The 23,303-nt window shown below is 52.8% G+C and overlaps 1 protein-coding gene across 1 annotated transcript in view; it reads right to left on the bottom strand.

Moving 5' to 3' along the window:
• Window positions 1-634: 634 nt before the first annotated feature.
• The window catches only part of ELAVL1 (ELAV like RNA binding protein 1), a 36,339-nt gene continuing 13,670 nt past the window's right edge, over window positions 635-23,303 (bottom strand). Inside the window, exons 2-6 of the mRNA XM_059063054.2 lie at window positions 22,361-22,549; window positions 12,808-12,911; window positions 9,000-9,153; window positions 4,104-4,329; window positions 635-1,340 (exon numbers count right to left, since the gene is read on the bottom strand). Coding sequence (XP_058919037.1) covers window positions 1,016-1,340; window positions 4,104-4,329; window positions 9,000-9,153; window positions 12,808-12,911; window positions 22,361-22,532 — 981 coding nt within the window. The 5' untranslated portion in view covers window positions 22,533-22,549 and the 3' untranslated portion in view covers window positions 635-1,015. The remainder of the gene's footprint in view (window positions 1,341-4,103; window positions 4,330-8,999; window positions 9,154-12,807; window positions 12,912-22,360; window positions 22,550-23,303) is intronic.

Here is a 23,303-nt window from a genome sequence, read left to right as displayed (position 1 = left end):
AAGTAAGTACTTTTCTGCTGAGTGTTCATAGGAAAGCAAAGTTTCAAAACAAAATCCGACTAAAATAGAAAAAAGCCTAGCGCTCACGAGAAGGGATGCGAGAAATACAATGCTCAAATGTTTCTGTGTCATTAAAAAATAGAGCTATTTTACGCACTGGGGCCGTGTTCAATGCTCTTGGAAACTGGAGAGATGATTGTGAACAACAGTATCTGATGTGTGGAGGCACCATGCATGCAATGTGTGGACAGGAATCGGGATGTCAGAGGAGCAACACGTCTTCAGGCGTGCCTGGAGCTGAGATCTGACTCTGGAATATACTGGAGTTTCCCTGAAACTCTTTGGTCCGTTCCCATTGGCGCCTGGGCTTAGGAAACCCACTCGTGTCCTTGGCAGAGCCTGGCCCGGCCTGGTGTGTGGCCCCCCTGCCCGCTTGTGGCCCACGGCAGACGGGCCCGCTGCCACTGCTGGGGCCAATCGGCTGAGTGAGCAGGAGGTGGCAATGGGACCTGCTTGGGAAAGCAATTTCCTGTCAACCAAAGCAGAAATCGCTTAAAATGTTGAAGCGGTTGAGAAAACGCACACAAGGCATCTGTCTAACATCTTTAGTTTAAAAACTAAAACTAAAAGGTCATTTCTTTTTGTTTGTTTGTTTCTATCCAGTTTGTGGAGACATCGAATGAAACGCGTGTTAGACAGTCTCAGAAGTTAAAGCATGCTTCAGTTTCACCACCATCCCGAAGGACTGGTTAGTCAATGCAGTCTACTTAGATTTCTGTTTAATATATATTTTAAAGGAAATAACTTAAGAAACTTAAAATTGGTCTAACATTGTGGGATTTCAAACATTTGAACATGTCGGTTGCATCCCAGAGTATAAAAACCTTTTCACTTCTCATTTAGACTAAGACAAACACTTGTGAAAATTGGCGCAAAATGAGTTGTACACTAACAAAAAAGTTTCAACTTCTTCACTCTTAATTATCTATTCCGTACAAAAAAAAGCATGAGCGAGTTATTTGTGGGACTTGTTGGTTTTGAAGGAAACCTGTAAGATTTTGTCCCCCAGGCGGTAGCCGTTCAGACTTGCTATGGCCATCGCGGCTTCTTCATAGTTTGTCATGGTCACAAAACCAAAGCCTTTGCACTTGTTGGTGTTGAAGTCGCGAATCACTTTCACATTGGTAACTGCACCAAAGGGGCCAAACATCTGCCAGAGGATTCCCTCATCGGCATCTTGACCAAGGTTGTAGATGAAGATGCACCAGCCCGAAGAAGCGTTGCCTGGGACATTGACACCAGAAAGCCCACTCATGTGATCTACACCCATAGGGGAGAACCTAGCAAACAGAGAGCACAGCATTCAGGTCAAGGTCAGTGCGGGCCAGCGAGCTGCACGCAGCTGTGAGGCGCTCAGGCTGACACACCCCACTCAGTCAAAATCAGGACTTTTCAACTGAGAGGAACTCAATACGGGGGCGGAGGGAGGGCATGGGCTCCCTGCTCTGTAGGGAGGAGACTCCGAGGAGAGTCACTTGCTGCCTGCAGGGGGTCAGGCCTCAAGAGCGATGGCCTCTAGTGGCCTCTGACCAGCCGCTCCCTCCACCCCTCCCACCTTGGTGGGGTGGTCCTCTTTAGTCACACCCGTACTTCCCACATTTTAAGTGATGGAAGCTTCTCCACATCCTCCGAGGTGCTGTTACACCCCCACCTCTCCCTGGAGGAAACCGTTCCTCATCCTGTGTCTGTGTCTGTATGTGTGTTTGCGGGCGTACGGTGGGGGTGGGGAGAGGGCTGAATTTTTTTTCTTTCTCTGAATTTTATACCCCATCCCCACCCCCATCGGCACCCTCCCTCTCCGAGGGTTCATGTCCGAGCGGTGCCTGCATACAGCACACTCCCACGAAGGGCCACTGCCGGCAGGGCACAGCTCCGGACACCCTTCCGCTGCTGGCTCTTAACAGCCCAGAAGGGCCAGGGCTGTGAACTGTAAGTCCACCAAGCTTTACCAAAAATGTGGAGCCCCTTTCTAAAGCACCACTTTTAGTCACATCAAAAATAAGCTTTCTACAAGTTGTGGGCAATAAGGATTAAGGGAGTTGACAAGATTGTTACTGAAGCCACGTGGCCCTTGAGATGTTTCACAAGCTCAAAAGTAACTGTTGGAGGATCAATTTAAGAATATTTGAGCACGATAACAGCATCTCTGAAGCCACACAATGCAACTGGAGAAGTATTACCTGCTCCAAAATAAAATCAGGTTCGAGTTGCGGGTCTGATCCAGGGGTGAGTGGGGATGCCTTCAGGTGTCACTAAACAGATTCACGCCCTCAGCAGACATGGGAGAAGAGTGGCCAGCCCCCGAGGTGCAGACCACTGACACAACGGTGATCGCTGATGCAGGTACAGAAGAATCAAGGCACATCGTGGGCCACGGTTTTGAATTTGCGAGAATAATTTTAAATAGCCCGTACCAAATGTCTGAATTGGTTAGATGACTCAGGAGGCTTGTTAGTGGTGAGACCACAGTATCATTGAAATGGGGGTGGGAAAAGGCACCCAAGTATCTGTATGAGCTGCTTTTCAGTGAGAAATGGAAAGACATTCTGACTTTTAAAAGGACCTCCTTTTCTCCAAGTTTTGTAGGACATGGACCCAAGTTATCAGTTAACTAAATCTTGACATAGATATTATACTGAAAATAATCTGAGATAATACTTTCCTGTCTTTTATTGACAAGACTCTCATTCTTATTCATTCTTGTGAGTTTTCTCCTGCTAGTTGGAGCTGATCTGTTTCATCTCAACTGTCATGAAACCCACCCTCATTCTTTCCTCTGATGGTGCAAGAGAAATGACTCTTCCTTGATTTGGGGACTTTTCCCAACATGATAAGAACTGACTGCAAACCCTCTCCTCTTCTGGGTCTTCTTTCTTCTTTTTCTTATCTTAGTCTGCCTTCTGGTGGCGAACTTTCCTGCCCACCCCTTCCTTCCGTCCATCTCTGGAGGTCACGGTCCCTCTCCTGCCTGGCCCCTTCTGCACCTCCCATCTCTCCTTTCTCTTCTCCTCCAAGCTTCCTGGTTTGCCAGAGTTCCTGGGTAACTCACTGAACTTGGCTATCTACACATCCCACCCGATCACCAGTGAGGCCGACCGTGCTGACTTTCAAAACTGGATTTGGCTCACTTCTGTCCAAAGACGCTTCCCCTGCTTTGCCTTTAAACCAGAAAGGCCAACGAAGGAAGGCCAGCTTTGGAACCTGAACTGAGTTGAGAACCCTGGATTATTGGACTGTGAAAATAAGACCTTGAAAAACAGCATCTGTGGAAATGAGCGGGGTGTTACCCAACCTCACCGCTTAAAACAAAGACGGGAACCCTGAAAAGTCGCAGAGAGAAATCCTTAACATACCTGAGATTAGCCCTCATGCCACTCCTCAAAACTGGGAGAAGTGGGATCTCGGCTGTTTGTGAGGCAGTAACACACCCGATTTCAGAGTCCAAGTTACTGACACTACTTGTCTCTGTTCTGCTAGATCCTGGCGACTAGAATCATTTTATATGGAAAGACTAAGGAAGGTGGGAAAACAGTTCACCTCTAGGATGCGGCTTTTAAACATAAGGCATATAATAATATTTAGACACCAAATGGTGTATGAGAAAGGTTTGCCTTAGGGCTGCTGATCAAATGTCTAAAACCTGTTTAAAACTCTGGAAGAACGGCTCTTGCATAAGCACCCCTAAAGCTGCATCTTTTCTCTCCCAGATACGGGACGATCTTTTAAACTCATGGGTCTACTCGCATATCACTAGAAACTGCAGGCTGCAGTGTTACACACTCACTCTCCTGGGAGCTGGCTGGAGCTGCACTACCTTTTTCATTCTAGTTAAAGACAACACTTGGATGGAAATAAACAGCTTCCATACAGATACCCTTCTGATGCGGGTGGGGGACATGGAGACATGAAATGGCCGTGAGCGTGACTTTCTGATGTGAGCAGCCCAGGTTTCCACTGCACATAGTCACCCAACCAGCAGGGCTCTGCACAGCCAGAAGGGGCCCGAGTGGCCGTGGTGGGAAGAGCGTGTCCTCCTGACCCACCTGAATCTCTGCGCCTGGTGATGAACGGGGCCTCCGAACCGCCTAGCTGGCGAGTGGTACAGCTGGGAGAGCAGCGCCACGTTTTTGTTCTGGTTGGGATTGGCTGCAAACTTCACTGTAATGGGCTCGGAGGAACCTGGGGGTTTATGACCATTGAAACTGGTAATTGCCTCTTCTGCTTCCGACCGTTTGTCAAACCGGATAAACGCAACCCCTCTGGACAAACCTTTTTAACAAACCAACAAAAATGGAGTTAGGGGAAAAACTGCAAGGATTTTTAAAACTGAAAAGCAAAAGTCAAGTCAGTCAGGCTACTGTGGTTCAAACTGGATGCTTGGTTAATGAGATAAACAAAAATTAAACCTAAATATGGAAACATGAACAAAGTAAAAAAAACAAACAACGACTATAAAAGATTAAGGTTTCAGACTTTCTTCTGAGTTGAGGCAAGACTCCACAGCCTCAGTGCCAAAAGATACTTTGTTGACAGGAGTCTCAAATAAGACACCCCAGACCTCTTTCTTAAAAGAAGCCACATTAGAAGAGATTATGTCCTCCATCACCATTTTGATACCAGGTGCCCACCGCAGTGTGGGTGCACGGTGTGCTGAGGGGTAGGTGGGTGACAAGGAATTGTCCCTGGGCTCCGGGAGCTCCCTCCCATGGCCTTCCCGGCCATCTGGCCACATACCCCTGGCTGGGCCTTTGCAGCATGTCGCCTCCTGGGCTGGCCTGACCGAGTCCGTGTTTGCTCGGTGCCTGGCTCAGCCTCCTGCATCCCTCAAGGGCGTGGAATCCTAGTAACCAAGCTGAACCCTGAGGACTCTTTCCTGCCACCAACACCTCACTCACCTCTTGGATATTCCACTGTAAGGTCCTGGGACCTGCTGTGGGCCCCAAATTGCCCTCAGAATCAAGTGAGGCCATGCATTCTTTTCCCAGAAAACTGCCGACAATGGTGCTGACACACCCACCCACAGACTCCCCGGCAACTGAAGAGTCCCTGTCTTGCGCCCGTTCATCACCGCCTCAAGCTGTCTTGGGAGAACACCTTCTCTTGCCACCTGGACTGAGCCACCAAAGGCAAGTCCTGGGCCTGCTGTAACCCCATCCCTCGACAGAGCAAGGACATGGCCCGGGACCAGGCTACCTGAGTCCCAGGCCCAACTGCGGAAGGCAGGGTCAGCTTAGTCTGGCACAAGTGTGAGACCTGAACAAACCAGATGGGAGGGGGCTCAGTCACCCTCTAGCTCCATATACCGTCATTCTGGGTCTGGGGGGAATGATGGGGGCCCTCATCCCTTGAAGAACTTGAGGAATGGGGTGGGGCTGAGGTGAGGGAATGTGGAGCCGCAGAAGAGAACTGGCTCCTTCTCCTGGGGAGAAGAAACAGGGGTCAAGTGTGAAGGTCGAAGTGTAGTGGTGACGGCCAAGGGCCAGCATGGGGGTGTCGGGCCTGGGCTGGAGGCACAGTGTGCCCTGGTAGGGGAGGCTGAGGCAAACAGCTATAAGACACAATTTCTTCTCTAGACAAAGGCCTTTAGCATGTGGTAAGTGACGACCATCAGAGCAGAAGAGCCCAGGGCCTCGGGCCACCGGCTAAGTGAGCGTGAGGAACGTCCCCCAGTCAGCTCCCACAACCCGGCACCTTTCCTCGCCATTTCCCGCAGGGTTCCACCCATCGTCCCCATGATGGGCAACAAGGTGGGGGTATCCCCAGCTGGCCCCAAGGCCGCAGAGGGGCCTGGGAGACTCAGGCACACCAGGCTGGTGCGGAGATGACAAGTGTCACTGCCAGGTGCGGTCGTCCCCTCGGGGCCTAGAATCCCAAGCCCTGTCCTGACTTGCATGCGACACGGTGGGCCCCATGTGAGCAAGCAGACGGTAGTCAGGGGCCCTCAGGCAGGGGCTCTTTCTTTACAACAGGAGCATCCTGTGGGTGCCCTCCGCCAAGTCCTAAAGCACACACCCCAACTCTCCAACTGGGAAACTCTCCCTTCTTGGGTGCCCCCAGCACAGCGGCTCCTCATGGCCTCAGGGCTGCCCCCGCATTGATTCCATCACTATTTAAGTATAAATTTAAAATTGACACAGCCAGAGATGCTCACTGAATTAGTGAGATCAGACCCAGCAATTCACACGTGTGCCAGGAAAATTCTAGAGCCTGAGCCCACTTTAAAATTTTGGTTCAGAAGGAACACCTGAAAACATGTACTTGGCACACACTGTTTTTATTTACTCTTAAACGGCACGAACGACAGCTCAGACAGATGGGAACCCGAACGAAATCTAACTGCAGGCAAATCCCACCGGAAGCTGCGGTTGGCTGGCTGCTACAGAAAGCTGCCTGCAGGATACGGTTCCACTCTATTTATAAAGACTCTGCGATCAAGCAGACAGAGTGTGTGCGCGCAAGTGTGATTTCCCTGTTTGGTTTTGCAAAATGACTATCAAATGAAAACTGCCCGAGTGAAATGAAGAAAACCTAAGTAAGAGAGAGAATGTTACTTCAAGTGAGGGAATATAAACTCACTCAATGATTGGATGAATGTATACTTTTTGAAGATGACGCTGCAGATTTCTTTTTCCTCTAGTGTTTTTAGGATTAAGAGCAGAGACCAATAAATGGCATGATCTCCAGATGAGTCAACTATGAAGTTCACAATTAAAATGTATAAAGTAGCAAAGACATTCTTTGAAAAAGTTCTGTCAGCTCAGGAGATAAAGGTTTTTAAAGAGAGCTTCTCTGTTTCTTTAAAAAGCACGTCATACAAACGCAAACTTGACACACAAACTTGCCTGCCCCAGCCGCCCGGGCTCCATGGGGTCCCAGCAACGAGCAGCCTCTGTCCCAGCAGAGGAGCCCTACATGGTGGCCTCCTCTGGAGCAGAGGGAAGGAAGGGGAGCCCACAGTCCCAGGGGCTCACCTTTCTACTCTCCAATTCGATACCCGGCCTAGAGGAGGGCTGTGGAGAGGGAGGAGCCCCTGGGGCTCCCTCACGGCTTCCTTCCCCCTGCCCTCTCACAAAGCTCCTGAACACAGACAGAGGTGTGGGGCAGGGACCCTGTCCCCTCGCCTAAGTGGCAGAAACTGGTGGGGAGGCCTGAGGGCACAACCCTGAGGTGCCCCCAAACTCTAGGAGACACCAGCCTTGCAGAGGGAAAAGAGGCAAAAGTCCCAGCAAAGGGGTGAGGGAACTGTCTGCAGGAGAGACCTCCCTCAGGATGATGCAGAAAAAAGCTACGTGGCAGGGGGTGCGTTCTCGAGGTGGGTGGACTCCAACTTGAGAGCTGGGCCCTGCTCAGCGGTGCTGGGCTGGACAGAGATGAGCAGAAGCATAGCAGTCCGTACAGGATCAGGAAAAGCAGGGCCATGGAGGCAGAATACGGACCAGCACCGTCACCCCCGCCAGGTCTCTAGGTGGCCCACTCAGGCGCTTCTGTGCAGCTGGGGCTGGGGATAAATACATGTGCCGACCAGCCGACGGGATCACTCTCTCAACTGGCACTTAAAGATAAGTAAGGGGAACTTTAGGGACCACAGGAAGCTCTTCTGGCACAGAACAGGGGTTTACACCAAGTACACGGCATCTTTACCTCACGCCCATCCCCTGGCCCAGAGCCGAGGGGCAGAAAGGCCGGGTGGGTGGAGTCTATGTCCCTCCAGCAGAGCCTGGGGTCCAGAAGCCCCTTCTCCTCCTCAGGCCCCTAGGAGACTTGAGCTGTCCACTCGTCTCCAGGCCAGGCCCCAGCCCAGGACTGCAGCCAGGGCAGCAGGTAGGGGCCAGCCCATGCCAAAATCAGCTTCCACAGCTGGGACAGGACAAGGGAGTGCAGGTGACAAGACTGTGGGCCCCAGAGCACACAGCTTAGGGGGGATGTGGGAAAACATGCACGCACCTCCACCCCCATCTGTCATGGGCCATGATACCCTTCCCGCCTGCTCTCTGTGTGGCTCTGCAGCCTCCCGGGGGAGGTCACCTCGGAGCCACAGCTGCTCTGGCCCGACCACCCAGTGTGTGTCTGACTACCACAGCCAAGGGGGTGGTGAACACACTCTGTGCTGGAAGAACATAAAAACCAACCGCAGACAATTCCACTGGCTTCGCTGAGCTCCCTGAGCAGTAATCTTTTTTGCTAGTTGGTCAGTAAATTCCCACTCCTGCTGAGAACAGAGATGAAGGGTCCTAAAGCAGGGCGGCCTGAGCTCGCTGCTCCCCAGACGGAGCCATGCACAGGGCTGGGTGGGGCGGGCCCTACCCCAGGCCTGAGGCCAGTGGGGCAGGTGGCCGCTGTGAGGGGCTGCTTCCGGGGCACACAGGGCTCAGCTTGGCAGTGCCTTACTGCTTTATGCAAAGCCCATCGCCCAAGCTGCTCGTGTCCTGAACTGAGACGACCTGAGAGGGGCTGGCAAAGTGGCCAGGATTGCCTGAGAGAGGAAGTCACTGCCTTCGAGCTCTGAGCTTTGAATGTGTTACCCGAGGGGGGCAGGGTATCCAAGTCATGAAGACTGAAGAACAGCTCCTCAGAAAGTCACCCTTGGAGCTCTCGGGTAATGAAAGGTGGGGACTCTGGACCTCAGGTAAAGACTGTCTCACGCAGCATACCACTGCCTGCAGTAAGAACGGCAACATTCCTAGTCCAGGCTAGGACGTGTGGGTGCCTGCAGAAAGTGCCAGAATCTCTTGTTTTCACCATAACAGGCCTAAGCTTTTATGTCAGGGCTGCTTTTATGCCACTTAACTTCCCCAGCCTCATTAAACAAAAACCAACGTCTTCTCATTTTGATTCTGTCCTCATTGGTGGAATAACTAATGACAGCGACCTGTCTTCCCTAGGAGACCCGGCCCCTGCCTGGAGGAAAACATCGCCGTATCCCGGGCCACCCGCCGTACCTGTGGTCTGATCCACGAGGACCCGGGAGTTGATGATCCGCCCGAACCGAGAGAACATGTCCTCCACATCCTTCTGGGTCATGTTCCTCGGAAGCCCGCTGATGTACAAGTTGGCATCTTTGATGACCTCTGAGCTCGGGCGAGCGTACGACACCTTGAAAACAAAACCGCTCACTGGCGTTAGGGCAGGTGTGTGGCCAAAGCATCGAGGGAGGGTGTTAAATTTTCGGGTGAGAAAAAGCCAACCCTATGGAAGGAGGTCACCTGTAGCAGCCCGTGCTGGCAGCACCCCATGGGCCAGGCAAGGGCCCTCACTCACCCTGATGACAAGACATTATTCTTGTTTCACAGTTGAGAGTCAGGGTCCATGGCTGAGCGGGGGCAGGGCAGGGAGCCAACCCCGGCTGCCTGTGCTCCTACCATAGCCTCAGGCCTCTCTGGACAATGAACAGGGCTGGGAAGGGGACCTGGTCCTGCCTGTGAGGAGCCCAGGGGACAGCGGGCTGGGTGCTCTGGGGCTGTGACACCCACCTGACAACAGGCAAGCTCGCCATGGGAGCCCAGATGGGGCCCGAGTGCTGGGGGGTACACACATATTAAATGACTCCATGCTTTTTAGGCTTATGTTCTGCAAAGCTGAAGAAAGGCTAAAAGGAGCTTGTGGAATGGTTTAGATAAAAGGGTGTGTGCGTGTGGGGCTGGTAGCAAGGAAAGGGTCTCTGGAGCTCTACCAGGTTGGGGCAACAGCTGGGTGGACCCTGCAGGCCAAGGGGGCAGCAAAGGGCAAGATGACAGGTGTGTTCTCACCACAACACTCAGGCCTGCCAGGAACGGCAGGGGTGTAATTCTACATGCTAAGACCACACATACACATACACACACACACCCCTTCATTCATGTGCTCGCTGACTCTCAAACATTCGAGGTGCACCTGGGACATTCCAGAAAAAGAGAAGACAGACACCACCTTTGCCTGCAAAGCAGAATGCAGGCTAGCGGGAGAGACGGCGGATGGAAGGAGAAACCGTGTGGCGTGGTCAGAGCCCAACTCCACCCGAAAAGGAGCTGGGCTCATGGAGGTGAGTGTCAGAGAAGAGTGAAATAGAAGTGATGCTTATCAGAAGGATGTCCCAGGGTACCGGGTCCCGTCAGGGGCTGGTGGCCTCCACAAAGCAGTACTGTACAAGCTGACATTCCCTAGAAGCCTCCCGGCACTGCAGCCAGGCCTAAGGCATTCTGGGGACACTTTGGGGCCACCTGATGATTTGTTCACGACCTGAGGCAGAGGCAGCACTGTCCCCAAGAGGCCACCTTGGCCCCTGGGGCCTCCCCAGGGCCTCCTAGGTGGGCGTGGTCACGCTCCTTGACTACCAGGAAGGACGTTGGCCCCACTTCTGAGCCTCTACTTTCCAGATCAACCAGCCCCACAGAACACCCCATTCAGACTCCTTCCAGAGGGGATCACTCCAACCGTCTGCTGTCCAATTTTATCAAAAGCCCCAACGAGGGACGTCAGATTTCAGGCAGGACAGCTGAAGGAGGGAGGCGGGCCTGCCGGGACTCGGGCTAGTCTGTGCTTTCTCAGGGTCAGGCTGGGCCAGTAGGGAGCTGCCTCCCAGGACCATCCCGTATGGTCCCTTGCAGATCTGTCCAGAACAGGATGCATTTGGGGTCTGCCCTTGGCTTTTGGCGAAGGTCACTGTGGGAAAGAACATTCCCAAATTAGCACCGTGGGAGTGATGTGGAGGCTGGCACTGAGTGTAGTTACAATTGTCCCCTGATAAAGCTCCAGAGAGGCAATGCTTTCAAAGCCAACTGCGCTTCAATTCCTTTCAGCACAGGTGTCTCCAAGGACCTGACGGCCACTGCAGCTTTCCTTTTCTCTTCAGCCACTGTCAAGCTCAGAGTCAAATCAGAATCCAAGAAGACTGCATTAGAGAACCCTCTCGCAGCAGGTGTGTGATGACGGGGCAGGTGTGCCTGGCCCCACTCTGAGACACTAAGCCCAGAACCCTCTTTTCTAAGCTCCTGGCACCACGTGGTCCTTTGCCTCAATCAGGTCTACTGTCCTATTCTTAGGAAACATTCCTGTGAGAGGTTTTTGAACAAGGAATTTTTGAATTACGTTCCCCCACAAATTCATATGTTGGAGTCCTAATCATCAGGACCTCAAAATGTGACCTCATTTGAAACAGGATCATTATAGATCCGATTAGTGAAGATGAGGCCAAAGCGGAATAAGATGGCCCCAAATCAATGACTGAGGTCCTTATAAAAAGGGGAAATTTGGACACAGACATGCACTCAGGGAGAACCCCATGTGAAGATGAAGGCAGAGACTGGGGTGATGCTTCTATAAGCCAAGGATTGCCCAAGATTCAGTGACCACCAGGCGCTGGAAGAGGGGCACGGAACAGATCCTCCTTCAGAGCCCACAGCCCTCCGAAGGCACGCAACCTGCCAACACCCGGATCTTGGACTTCCGGCCCTCAGAACTAGGTGTGAGGAACTGGAAGATGCAAAGGCTTAACAGGATGATCTCATTTCAGTAGCTTCTGGTCGAGGGAGACAACTCTGGTGACTCTGGCAGGCGTGTGTCTCAGGAACAAGGGCTGGCTCGCCAGTCTGCAGGTGAGGGGCCGTGGGCACAGTGCTGAGAGGCTGCTGCAGGAAGCCAGGTCAGGGTCCTGCGTGGGGCGGGGGTAGGAGGCATATTCTACAGGAGGGCTCGGCAGGGACCGACGGTCGGGAAAACCCAAGGTTGGTCCAGGGGTAGGCAGAGCCTGAAGACAGACACTTGTGGTGGGGAGGAGGTGGGGCTCCCGGCTGAGAGGAGGAGGGCGTGGTTAGCAGTGGCTGGTTGAGAGGAGCGTGAAGGTTGGGGAAGCCATCCTGAGGCCTGAAGGACTCGCCGACTTGTCCTAGGAAGCCGCCACAGCCCTTGAACTGGGAATGACGCTGATGACAGTCTGCCCAAGGCCCTCCCAGCTGGTGCTGCATGGCTCCCTCACTCCCCTCAAGTCACCTCAAGTCATCATGAACCATCCCCACAGGACATGGCGCCCCTGGGACGCCTATCTCTGTCACACCTGGCTTTCATATTTTTTGTTTATTGTTTGTGCGCGTGCACGTGCGTGCACACACACAGGTTCAGCCCCACAAGGGCATGGAATTTGTTTTGTTCACCGCGTGGCACATAGTAGGCACTCATAAACATTTGCCAAATGAATTCTGAATGAACTCGTGGGAGAAGGATTACACCAGTGACGGAGCAGGAATGGAACCCTGGGCAGGAGGCGGAAGGGACGATGCTGCTGCCGCCGCCACAGCAACCACCGGGCGCGAGCAGAAGGGCAGGGCTGGCCCAACACCGCTTGGCATGAGGTCGGGAGCTGCAAGAGGACGGGAGCACCTTGGCCAGGAGAAGAGGCCGGAGGGGAGGCCTTCGGAGGAGGCTGTGAGCCAACACACGAGGGACACCCGGGGCCAGGGAGGGGGCTGTCCCAGATTAAGTCCTTCACGGGGACCCTCCTGTTGCTGGTGGGGCTGAGGAGGACACGAGCCAGAGGCACAAGGCCTGGGACGGTCACTACCCGACACACATCTGACACGCAACGCCTCTCTTCTGAGCAGACAGGAGGCCCCCCAGATGCCCTGAAAAAGCGGCAGGCCTCTAAGGCGCAACTGCGCTAATGGTGCAGTGACGGTGACGGCGAAGTAAGGGTGTGGGGTCTCTCACCCAGGCCAGGGCTCAGCACAGACCTCTGTGCAGCCAGGAATGAATGAGATGGTGATTGCAGCTCTTTACCTTAATGGTTTTTGACTGGAGCCGCAGGCCGTTCAGCGTGTTTATCGCTCTCTCTGCATCCTTTGCAGTCACGTAGTTCACAAAGCCGTAGCCCAAGCTGTGTCCTGTGTGGGAGGAACATAAGGACATGGGTGAGCCACTGAGAGCCAGTGAGTGAGCCAGACAGAGAGACGGGGAGGATGAACCGGACTGGGCTCAAAAGGGCAAGACCAGAGAGAAGACCCAGAGAGAACGCTAAGAGCCATGGCCTCTGGGAAGGTGGGAGTTAGAGATCGATGGCTACAATCTATATTGATGGTTTATTTGTTACACTCCCTTGGCAAACCTGTACATGTTCTGCAAGAAACAAATTTACAAAATGTTACTTTTTAAAAACAAGTTTATCTAAAGACAAACACTATGTTACTAAGCCTCCTAGGGAACCCATCACCAAAGCAGTGACAAGGAGCCGTCCCACTGGTGCCGGCTGCTCTGTGTGGCTCCGACGGGGACTGCGTGGGGGCGGGGGTGAGGAGCAGGACAGTCACAGCAGCACACAGGACAGGCTGGTGGGGAGAGCCTGACTATGATCAGCTGTCAGTGTCCAGGCTGTTTTCCACCACTTCCACACCCAGAGTGGGAAGGCCTGCTGGGCTCTGGCGCCACCCAGTGTCGGTTGTCCTCACTTTTCCAAACCTGCCACCCAGCTCAGAGAGGAGGAAGGAAGCACAGGGAGAAGCCGGGACCCCACCTCCACAGCCCTGGCCAGGTATCCAGAGCGCCCCTGGCAGCAGCTCCCACGGCAACAGCCTCATTAGCCGAAGCCTGGGGGAGTCGTAAGGCAGGTGCAAACCTGAGTTCTTCCCAAAGAAATCCAGGGTTACAGGCAGGGTGTCCCCAACTCCCTCTTGGGGAACTGTTCAGAAGTGGTGGGAGTGACCAACTGGATACACAGGAGGGACACGGCACAGCAGGAGAGGGGCTGTGGGTCCCCGGGAGGCCCAGAGAGAAGCAATGGATGAGGGTCGGAGTGGAAGGAGCCTTGCACTTTCACTACGGAGGAGGAGCAGGAGGCGGCCCAGGGAAGAGAACCACCACCAAGCCGCATCTTACCCATCCACATGCCACGTAAGTGGGCATCCCCTGTGCGCTGGCCCGTGCTCTCGGCACAGAGACAGGGGGGTGAGTGGGACAGAGGCCCGCCCTCTCTGAGCTCTGCACCATCCCCCTCCCCCCACTGGACGGTAAAAACATGATGAGGCCTGAGCCACAGGCAGGCAGAGATCCTCACGGCAGATGTGCTGGCTCTGAACCCAGGCCCATCTTGCCAATAACGAGACCCAGTGAGAGTCTAACCCAGTTTTGCCATCTTGAAACAAACACACCAAAATGCTTTATATTTTAAAGAAAAATTACAAAGGTAATGCAGAGTTCCCATATACTCCACATCCAGTTTCCCCTATCAGTAACATCTCATCCTAGGATGGTATATTTGTTACATCAGTGAACCAGTACTGATATATTAACTACCATCCACCTCTGATTCAGATTGCCTTAGTTTTCCCCTAGTGTCCTTTTCTGTCCCAGGATGCCATCCAGGATCCCACTTGACCTTTAGCTGTCAAGTCTCCTTAGGCTCTTCTTGGCTGGGACAGTTTCTCACACCTTCCTTGTTTTTGATGACCTTGACAGTTTTGAGGACTGGTCCAGGAATTTTGTAGAATCTCCATCAATCTGGGTTCATCAGATGTTTTTCTCATGGTTGGACTGGGGTTATAATGGGTTTTTAGGAGGAAGACCACAGAGTGAAGCGCCCTTCTAGTGCCATCATACTCGGGTGCAGGCTGTCCACATGACTCATCACCGTGGATGCTGGCCTTCACCCCCTGGCCAAGGCAGTCGGTCTGCCAGGTTTCTCCACTGTAAAGTTACCCCACCCACCTCCTCCACACTGTAGCCCTTGGAAGGAAGTCACTCCACACATCCTGCATGTAACGAGTGTCATGCGGAGTTATGCTTCAGGGCAGAGTAGCTACACACGGGCCAATTTCTTTTTTAAAGAAACAAAACCAAAACCTGACCACCCATACCCATGGGTCTCCTTTCTACATTTACAGATCTACGTTTCTAGCAAAACTCCATGGGTCTCAGAGACTGGGCTGTAGGACCCCAGATGGTGAGGAAGCCAGAGCAGCAGGGCTGTGGGCCTGGGCCCATCAAGCAGAAGAGTCAGACTGCAGCCCAGAAAACTACCATGGGTTCCAGGTCAGGAACTTTAGGGTCCTCGTGAAGCAGAGAATGCAGGTTGTCTGGGGTATGGATTCCCAACCAAACTCCAGCCTCGCTGACATGTTTACTCCCAACACCTGCTCTCCAACTGCCCTCCCCTGCCGACCTCACCAAGGCCACCCAATCCTCAGGTGCCACCCCACAGAGAGTTTTAGGACCAGCACCTGGAGCCCCCAGCAGCACCGGGCACTGCAGACCCTCTTGAGGCACCACTTCCTCCAAGATGTCATAGCAATGCCAGGTTTTCCTTCCCCCCAACTGGCCCTCCTAGGGCTCCTTATCTTCTGCCTATTCCATCGAGATGGTCCTCAAGGTTCTACCTCTGGCCCTTGTCTTTGTCATCAACGCTTCCTGGGTGACCTCCTTGACCACCGTGTGACCACACCTGCCCATGTCAGCTAGGAAGTCACACACCCTCAGACAGCCACTGGCTCCTTCCCCAGTCCTGCTCCCCCTCCACTCTTCCTCAACGAGCCCACATGTATTAGCTGAGCACCTACTATGTGTCGGTCCCCGTGTCAGGCTGGCTGGGGGGTGGGCGTGGGGTGGTGGTTAATGATAATCACAAAGGAGGACAGTTCCTGCCTCAATAAACACGTCACACTGGGTGAGTCAGATAACAAAGCAAGAAGCCAACAAACAAAGCCATACACAGGTGCTACAAGGAGAATCTCCGTGGTGGTGTGAGAGGGACTCACAGGATGGTCCAGGGAAGACAGGCAGTCGGGAGCATCCTCTGAGGAGGGGATATTAGAAGCAAGACCCCGGGGTGGCTGGAGGTGAGCACTCCAGCAGAAGAGCAAGCACCAAGCCTCTGAGGCTCAGACAACTCTGGTGTGTTCCAAGAAATGAAAGGTGGCCAGCGCGGCTGAATGAAAGGAGCCAGGGGACTGGCCCCGAGACGGCTGCTGGGTGGACCGTGGCCTCAGCGGGGCTGAGGCCAGTGCAGAGACCACAGGAGCCCATGAGCCAGACCAGGTGTGAGACGGGGGCCACGTGCCCAGGCAGGGGTGGCGGATGGAAGAGCCACCAAGAGGACCTGCGGATGCGCTGACGCAGTAGGGAGCTCCAGGGGGGCTGAGGTCCCTAAAGTGCCAGCACTCCCAGGCTGGGACCGACTCTTGTCCTCCAGTGTGTTCTACTCTCTGTGGTGGGCAGCCGTGTGCGCCAACAGGGAAGGCGGGTGAGGAATGAAGGGGAGCCCCTGGTTTTGTCCACTGGATGAGGCCGGTGACTAAAGCATTAATACACAGTACCGAGTGCCCACCTCCACCCTTTCCTTCACTATAAACCAACTGCTCTCAACTCTAGCCGCTTGTTAGAATCACCAGGGCGGCTGCTAAAAACTATCACTGCCCAGGCCACGTCCCGACCAATGACATCAGAAATGGGGGTGGACGAGGCAGGAGTGGGGACAGCTTCGGTAGTTTGTAAAGCTCCCCAATGATTCCAATTCAGAGCCCAGGTTGAGAACTGTTGCTGGAAGTGCATGACAGGAGCGGGGCTCCCCGTGGTTATGCAGAAGAGCCCCCACTTAACGGCCTGTGCTCAGAGCAGGTGCCTGGGGGAAGGCCCTCACTTCCCAAGTTACTGCTTCTCTAACAGGGGCCACACGCCACGCGGGGTAACGATGCAGCTCCCCAGGGCCCACCTCAGCCCACGACCCAGGACGTCAGGCAGGCGTCGGGATCCACACTTCCAAGCCCCTTATAGATGATCCTGCCCCCTAGAGGCAGCGGGCCCACTGCAGTCAGTGCCTTGAAGGCAGGTCAGCTGCTGCCCCCTCCCACTTTAGAGGCAATGGAAGACCAGCCGTGAATGAGGGGGGTCTGACGTCTGGTGGGGGAGCAGGGGGGTGGTGCTCAGGCACAAGCACGGTCAGTGCGTGGATCCTGTACAGGCTGCTGGGGCTTGAGGAGGGCGAGGCCTGCCAGGGTCAGGGGTGGGGGCAACCGGAGCCCGGGATGGGAGATATGGTGGAGGCGGGAGGGGAGGGAGATGAGGGAAAGAAGGACGGGGACGGAGGATGAATAAACCCTGGGCCTGGTCTAGGGATGTATGAGGCCAGCGCCCCCCAGCTCTCACTTCCCTGCACCGTAGGAAGGGCACTGCTTCTCAGCTCTGGTTCTGACTATGCCAGGCACCAGCGTTGCCCTCCCTCCAGAAAGGTTCAAACACCCCAGACTGGCCGACTCAGTGGGTCTGACTGGGGCCTGAGAGGCGTTTCTCCCAGTCCCCAGGTGCTGCGGCTGGTCAAGGGCCGGCACCTGGGAGCCGCTGCCCTGGAGGAAGCGAGGCTGTCTCCACAAGGGGCACTCTGGATGCCTGGCTGGGTGACCCCAGGGCCAGTGCTTGCATTGCCAAACATCTTTCTCTCTTTAGACAAGGGTTAAGACTAAGAGACGATTCCATGGCATTTCGCCTTGCTTTCGTGGACCAGAGTAGCCAGACGTAACGTTTTAATCCCTTAGCGTTCCTCACACTGACCTGGGGTGCACAGCTGAGGAAGGTGAGCGCCCCGTGGACGAGGCCCTCCTCTGCAACGTGAGTCCTTTCTCTAAAGGTCCATGGGGCTCAAGGGAAGACATCACTGATGGAGAGACACTGGGTCTTGGTGCGGATGAGTGAATTAATTAGGCAATAAATAAGAAGTAGCAAATGTCCCCAAAGGAAAGAAGATGGGCAAAGGAAAAGAGTCTTTTTATAAAAGAAGAGTACAAACAGCCAGAACAGATGAACTTTACTAGAAATGCAAACTGCCACCACGATCAGATGTCATTTTTCACTTAAGAGGTGAGAAACCCTGCCTGGCCTAGGGGATGGGCAGGGCTGAGCAGAGGGTGAACCGCAGACCCCTGGAGGGCCAGCTGGCAATAAGGGTCAAGAGCTTTTAGAAACTACACTCTCTCCCCTCTGCCAGTTCATTTCTAGGAACACTTCCTACAGAAATGACCAGTGAACAAAGATTTGTGCCAGGATATTTATCTCAACTGGACTTGTAACTATGGAAAAACAGTTACAACCTGTTGTAAACTCAGAACCTGAATGCAACAGAATACCACGCAACCCCTGTGACCATGAGACAGCTATGTTCAGTGACAGGGAAAAATGTTCACAGATACAGGAAGAAAAGTTTCCCACACAGCTTGGGAGGTGCGAGCCCATTTTTGTAAAAGCACATGACTGCTCACGACCATAAATATGTAAAGAAAAAAGTCTGGATGGACATGAACCAAAAAGTTAACAGTTGTGGGATTATGGGTAACTTAAACTTTTCTTCCTGCTTGTCTCATGTTAAATTTTTTTCTAAAAGGAACAGAGGTGATTCGCATTAAGAAAACAAGTGGTCAGCTGGGTAGGTGTAGAAGGGCATGGCATCCCTGCAGCGGGAAGAATACTGGAGAAATCACAAGAGTGTAGAGCAGGGTGTGCCTGGGAAATGACAAGCAGCTCAGTCTAGCCCAAGAGGAGGGTGAATGGGGGGTGCAGTGGCTGGGGAAGAGGGGGACAGGGTCTCAAGGAGACTTGGGAGCTGCAGGCCAGGGTATGGGCTTTATCCTGACCAGAGGTGCAAAGCAATGAGACAGAAGCTGAGCATGTAGGCTGGAGTCTGGGGACCAAGTGGCCAGCATGACATAATGCAGCAAGGTAGAGGCTGGCTCATGGTCCCACGTGGGTCATATGTCATCCGAGGAGGGGCTAGACACCAGGACAGAGAGCAGGGCAGGGCTGCACAGTAAGGCCAGGTAGTGACTGTGGATGAACAGGTATCACCAAATGCATGTCTCCCACAGGGAGGCCTGGCTGACCAGAAACACCCTGAATCTCGAGGCCAGCACGGCAAACATTCTCAGCGTCCCAGCCACCACCGTGTCCCCACTTCCTCCTATCACTGGTGCTTGGCCCATGGTCGGCACTCAGTAAATATTTGCTGAATGAATGAATGTCCATGCTGATCTGCGTTCTCCCCCAATCCCTAGATCTACTCATTCATTCACTCAACAAACACTGACTCCGGCTACATCTGGGAATACAATAGGGAGGGTCCTTGCCTCCGAGAACCATAAGGACCTACTGGACCAGAAAGTTTCAACCCCAGTGCAGTGTGCAAACCCACGTTGCAGGTCTGCCTGATTGCTATGGGGACCCAGAGAAGAGCATCTAACGCCGAGTAGATCAGGCCAGGATCTAGGAAGTGAAGGCTTTTAAAGCAGGTGAGTGACAGGGTACATCTGGTATGTTAAAAAGAGATTCCTTTGCCGCAGTTGGGAGAATGGGCTGGAGGGAGCATGGCTGGCCAGTTAAGAGCCTAAAGCAACAGGGCAGACAGAAGATGATGTGGGCTGGTCTAAGATGGTGGCAGGGGAGATGGAGGAAAATGGATGGAAGCATCCAGACGGACGAGTGTCAGGGACACACGTCAAAGGCCATGCTTAGACTTCTGACTGGAGCCACTGAGTGGACAGTGGTGCCATCTGCTAAGATGGGGACCCTGGGAAATAAGCAGTCGGCTTGTGGGAGAGTCAAGGTCAGTTTGGGAAACACTGAGAGGCTGAAGGGCCTAGAGCTCGGGAGAACTTTCTGGTTGAAAGAGAGGTGGCCAAACTGAATGTCCAGCTAAGTTGTGGGTGTGCATCCGCTGACCCAAGGGTTGGCTTAGAAAGAAGAGGAGGCATGGGAATAAGCCGAGGACTGCCTAGGTCAGCGGCTGGGAAGGAACTGCAGGAGAGACAGAGGGCGGCCTCAGAGACAGGAGAAAGCCAGGTTCATGGACCCGAGGGAAGAGGAAGCTTCCAAAAGGAAGAGGCAGAGGAGAGGGCTCTGTGACTGGGAGGAGAGGGAGAACATCAGCTAGAGCAGCTCCTCAGTCGGGGGCGATTTTGCTCCCCAGGGACATGGCAACATCTGGGAACATTTTTTGGTTTTCACAACTCAGAAGGTGCCCCTGGCATATCTACTGGGTGGAGGCCAGGGATGCTGCTCAACAGCCTGCAATGTACAGGACGGCCCTCCCACAAGAGTTATCTAGTTCCAAACGTCAACAGCGCTCAAGCAGAGAAACCGTGAGCTAGAGGGAGTCTGGGCATCTCTTAAAGAGCGCAGAGGCTGGAGCGTGTTTGAATGCTGGCAGGTGATCCTGGAAAGACCCACCAGGAAAGTGGGTACTTGCATAACTGGAGGTTCCTGGGATGCCGAGAAGGGAAGGAATCCAGCACAGAGGTGAGACAGCTGTTATTTTCACTGTGAAGTAGGAAGCGGTCATCAGGTGAGAGGAAAGGGGGCCTCAGGGGAGAAAATGCGCTGAAGTGGCTGCTGTGGCACGGGGATGCCCGTGTTGTGAATTCGGTTGGGGGTTTGATCAGAGGAGGTGCCTGTCTGCTGGGGTGCAAGACTCTCTCTGGGGTGGGCACCTGAGCCAGGCCAGGAGAAAGCAGTCAGACGAATATAACCGAGTCCCCAGAGCGGTGTAATAAAGGACAAAAGGGAGTGAGATGTGAGGCCACGGCCCCGGGACCAGCCTCGAATAAGTTTTCACACACTGGTGGCAGGAGGAGAAAAGTGAATGCAGTAAGTTTTCCATAAAGTCAAGTTCATTCAGTTTAAAGAACTGCTAGCAAGATGCAGAGCTGAAATGCCAACCCAGGCCCACCCACTCCACAACTCCCAGTGCATTACACTCAACTTTGCCCAGAGAGCAGAAAAGGACTATTTCTGTACTGAAATAATTTCCAAATTACGCTTTTGCTGCTTTCGCTGGTTCTCAAAACCAGTTCTCTCCAGACTCATCTTGCCAAATCTAGGTGCTCCTATTAACATAGCTCACATTCCTTTGAAAACCACAACAAGCCAAGAGACAAAGAAGTCAGGAATATCAACAGGGCTGAAAATTCCCTTCCACCAGAACATAAAAGGAGAAAGGAAAGACTTAGTAGCAGCGCAGGAGAATTTCAAACCCCTCTGAACAAGGACTCGCTTATTCAGGATGGTCTCCTGGAACTGGAGAGAGAGAATGGCTTCTAGAACATTCCAACACTTCAATTTTGTGTATTATCTAAAGATCTTATTTTGAAAACATTTATTACATTGCAGACTCTCAGAATTGGAAGGGTCCTTAAAGGACTTTTGAGTTCAGCCTCTACACGAGTCATCTCGGGTACAGGCATCTTCACGTTACTGGCAAAGGCTGAAAGTCGATGAAGCAGGATGATGGGTACATGGGGTTCAATAATATTACTATACTTTAATGTAAACTGAAATACAATAAAATATTACATTTCTATAATAAATACAGCTTTTGACTTTTAAATTATTTTTCAGTGTGGGGAATCCTGGTCCCATAAGCCAGAGTGGCAGCCAAAGCCCTCCTGAGAGGACTCGCCATTCCTCAGCAGAGTTATGCACAGAGGAGGAAGAAGAGGAGGAGGAGGGAAGAGGGGAAAAGAGAGAGGAGGAGAAGGGCTCCCTAAAACGTTCCTCCCTGGGGAGAAATGAAAGGAAGAAGTGCTTTGGAGCACCTGGTCTCCCCATGTTTTTCTCCAGAGCCCCTGAAACCACGCTCTCAGAACAGAGGCCTCTCTGTAGGGAGGGCCTTATCATTATCAGGCACTGGGCCTTGTGCAAACCCTTAGGCAGCTGGCAGCATCAGGATGTAGGAGTCACCATCCCCACTTCATGGATGGGGACACTGAGACGGGGTGGGAGGGTGGGGCTCTGAGCCAGCCTGCCAACCTCACAGCCCGCCCATGACCCGCTGCCCTGCTCCAGCCCCCCTGAGAGTGTAGCCTCAGTTTCAGATGTTAAGTTGACAGCACAACAGCAGACAGTCAGGGTGGCCCAAACCTAACGAAGGACAGCCCACAGGGGACTAGTGTTCTGCTGTGGGCCTGACCTTGTATGTGAGCCTGGGAAGACAGGGTGGACCTGCCTGGGCCTGCCCCGGGCAGGGCGCTGGCCAGAGTCCCTTCTACACGTGGCACCATGCCCCTTCCAGCTCTCAGAGTGTCCCTGTTCTCCTGTCTCCTCATTTTCCCTCCCCTCCCACCGTCATGTTTTGTATATACTCTCCATCTTATGATGGATTTTTCTCTTTGGGGAACCTACGTCCAATCTTACACCTGGGTGTGGGCAAAACGGAGTTGAGATAAAAATGAAACTTCACAGCTATCATTGCAAGGCTGTGGCTCTTCCTGGCTGAGGAGCACTGCAGGGTCACAGGCAAAGAAGACAGTGCTTAGCAGGATGGCCACACGTACCCCCTTTACAAAAACAGCTCTTGTTTCTTTACCTGCTACTTTATCCCGAATAAGTTTTGCAGATTCAACTTCACCAATACTGCTGAACAAACTTCGTAACTCATCCTGGGTCATGTTCTGAGGGAGGTAGTTGACAATCAAATTTGTTCTCCCAATATCATCCCTGCAGTCTTCAGCCATGTGGTCTTCATAACCATTAGACATTGTATTTTTTTAAAAATCTGCACGGAAAAAAAAAAAAAGGGAAGTAAATTCCAAATGTTCATAATGCAGGATATTAAGGCAACGCTCGTGACTGTGTTGCATTTAGACATTTTTCTTCTCAACACGAGAAGTTCAACTTACGTCCACACAAAAACCTGCATGTGGATGTTTATAGCAGATTTATTCATAACTGCCCCCAAAGTGGAAGCAGGCAAGATGCCCTTCAGTAGGTGAATGGAGAAACACACGCCAGTTGTCTGGTACATGCACACAATGGAGTGTTATTCAGTGCCAAAAAGAAAGGAGCTAGGAAGCCACAAAGGCATGGGGGAACCTTACATGCACACTGCTGAGTGAAAGAAGAGCTTGAAAGGCTACATACTAGAGGGTCTCAGTTATACAACATTGTGGAAAAGGCAAAACTACAGAGACAGCAAAAGGATCAGTAGTTGCCAGGAGTTGTGGGGAGGGAGGGTGAACAGGCAGAGCACAGGGGGTTTTACAGGGCAGTGACACTATTCTGTATGAGGGTGTAATGGTGGATACATGTCATTATACATTTGTCCAACCCCACAGAACATATAACACGCAGAGTAAACTCTAAGGTAAACCCCGGGCTTTAACTAGCATGTAATGACAATGGCTCATCAATTACAACAAAATACCAAACGAAGGCAAGATTTAATAATAGGGGAAACTTTGTGTTGGAGGAGGGGTTTATGGAAACTCACTCCGGACTTTCTTCGCAATCTTTCTGTAAACCTAAAACTG

Source organism: Kogia breviceps, chromosome 4, assembly GCF_026419965.1.
Source record: "Kogia breviceps isolate mKogBre1 chromosome 4, mKogBre1 haplotype 1, whole genome shotgun sequence".
NCBI lineage: Eukaryota > Metazoa > Chordata > Mammalia > Artiodactyla > Physeteridae > Kogia > Kogia breviceps.
Note: the sequence above shows the minus strand (reverse complement) of the source record. Positions and strands in the feature narration are given on the sequence as shown.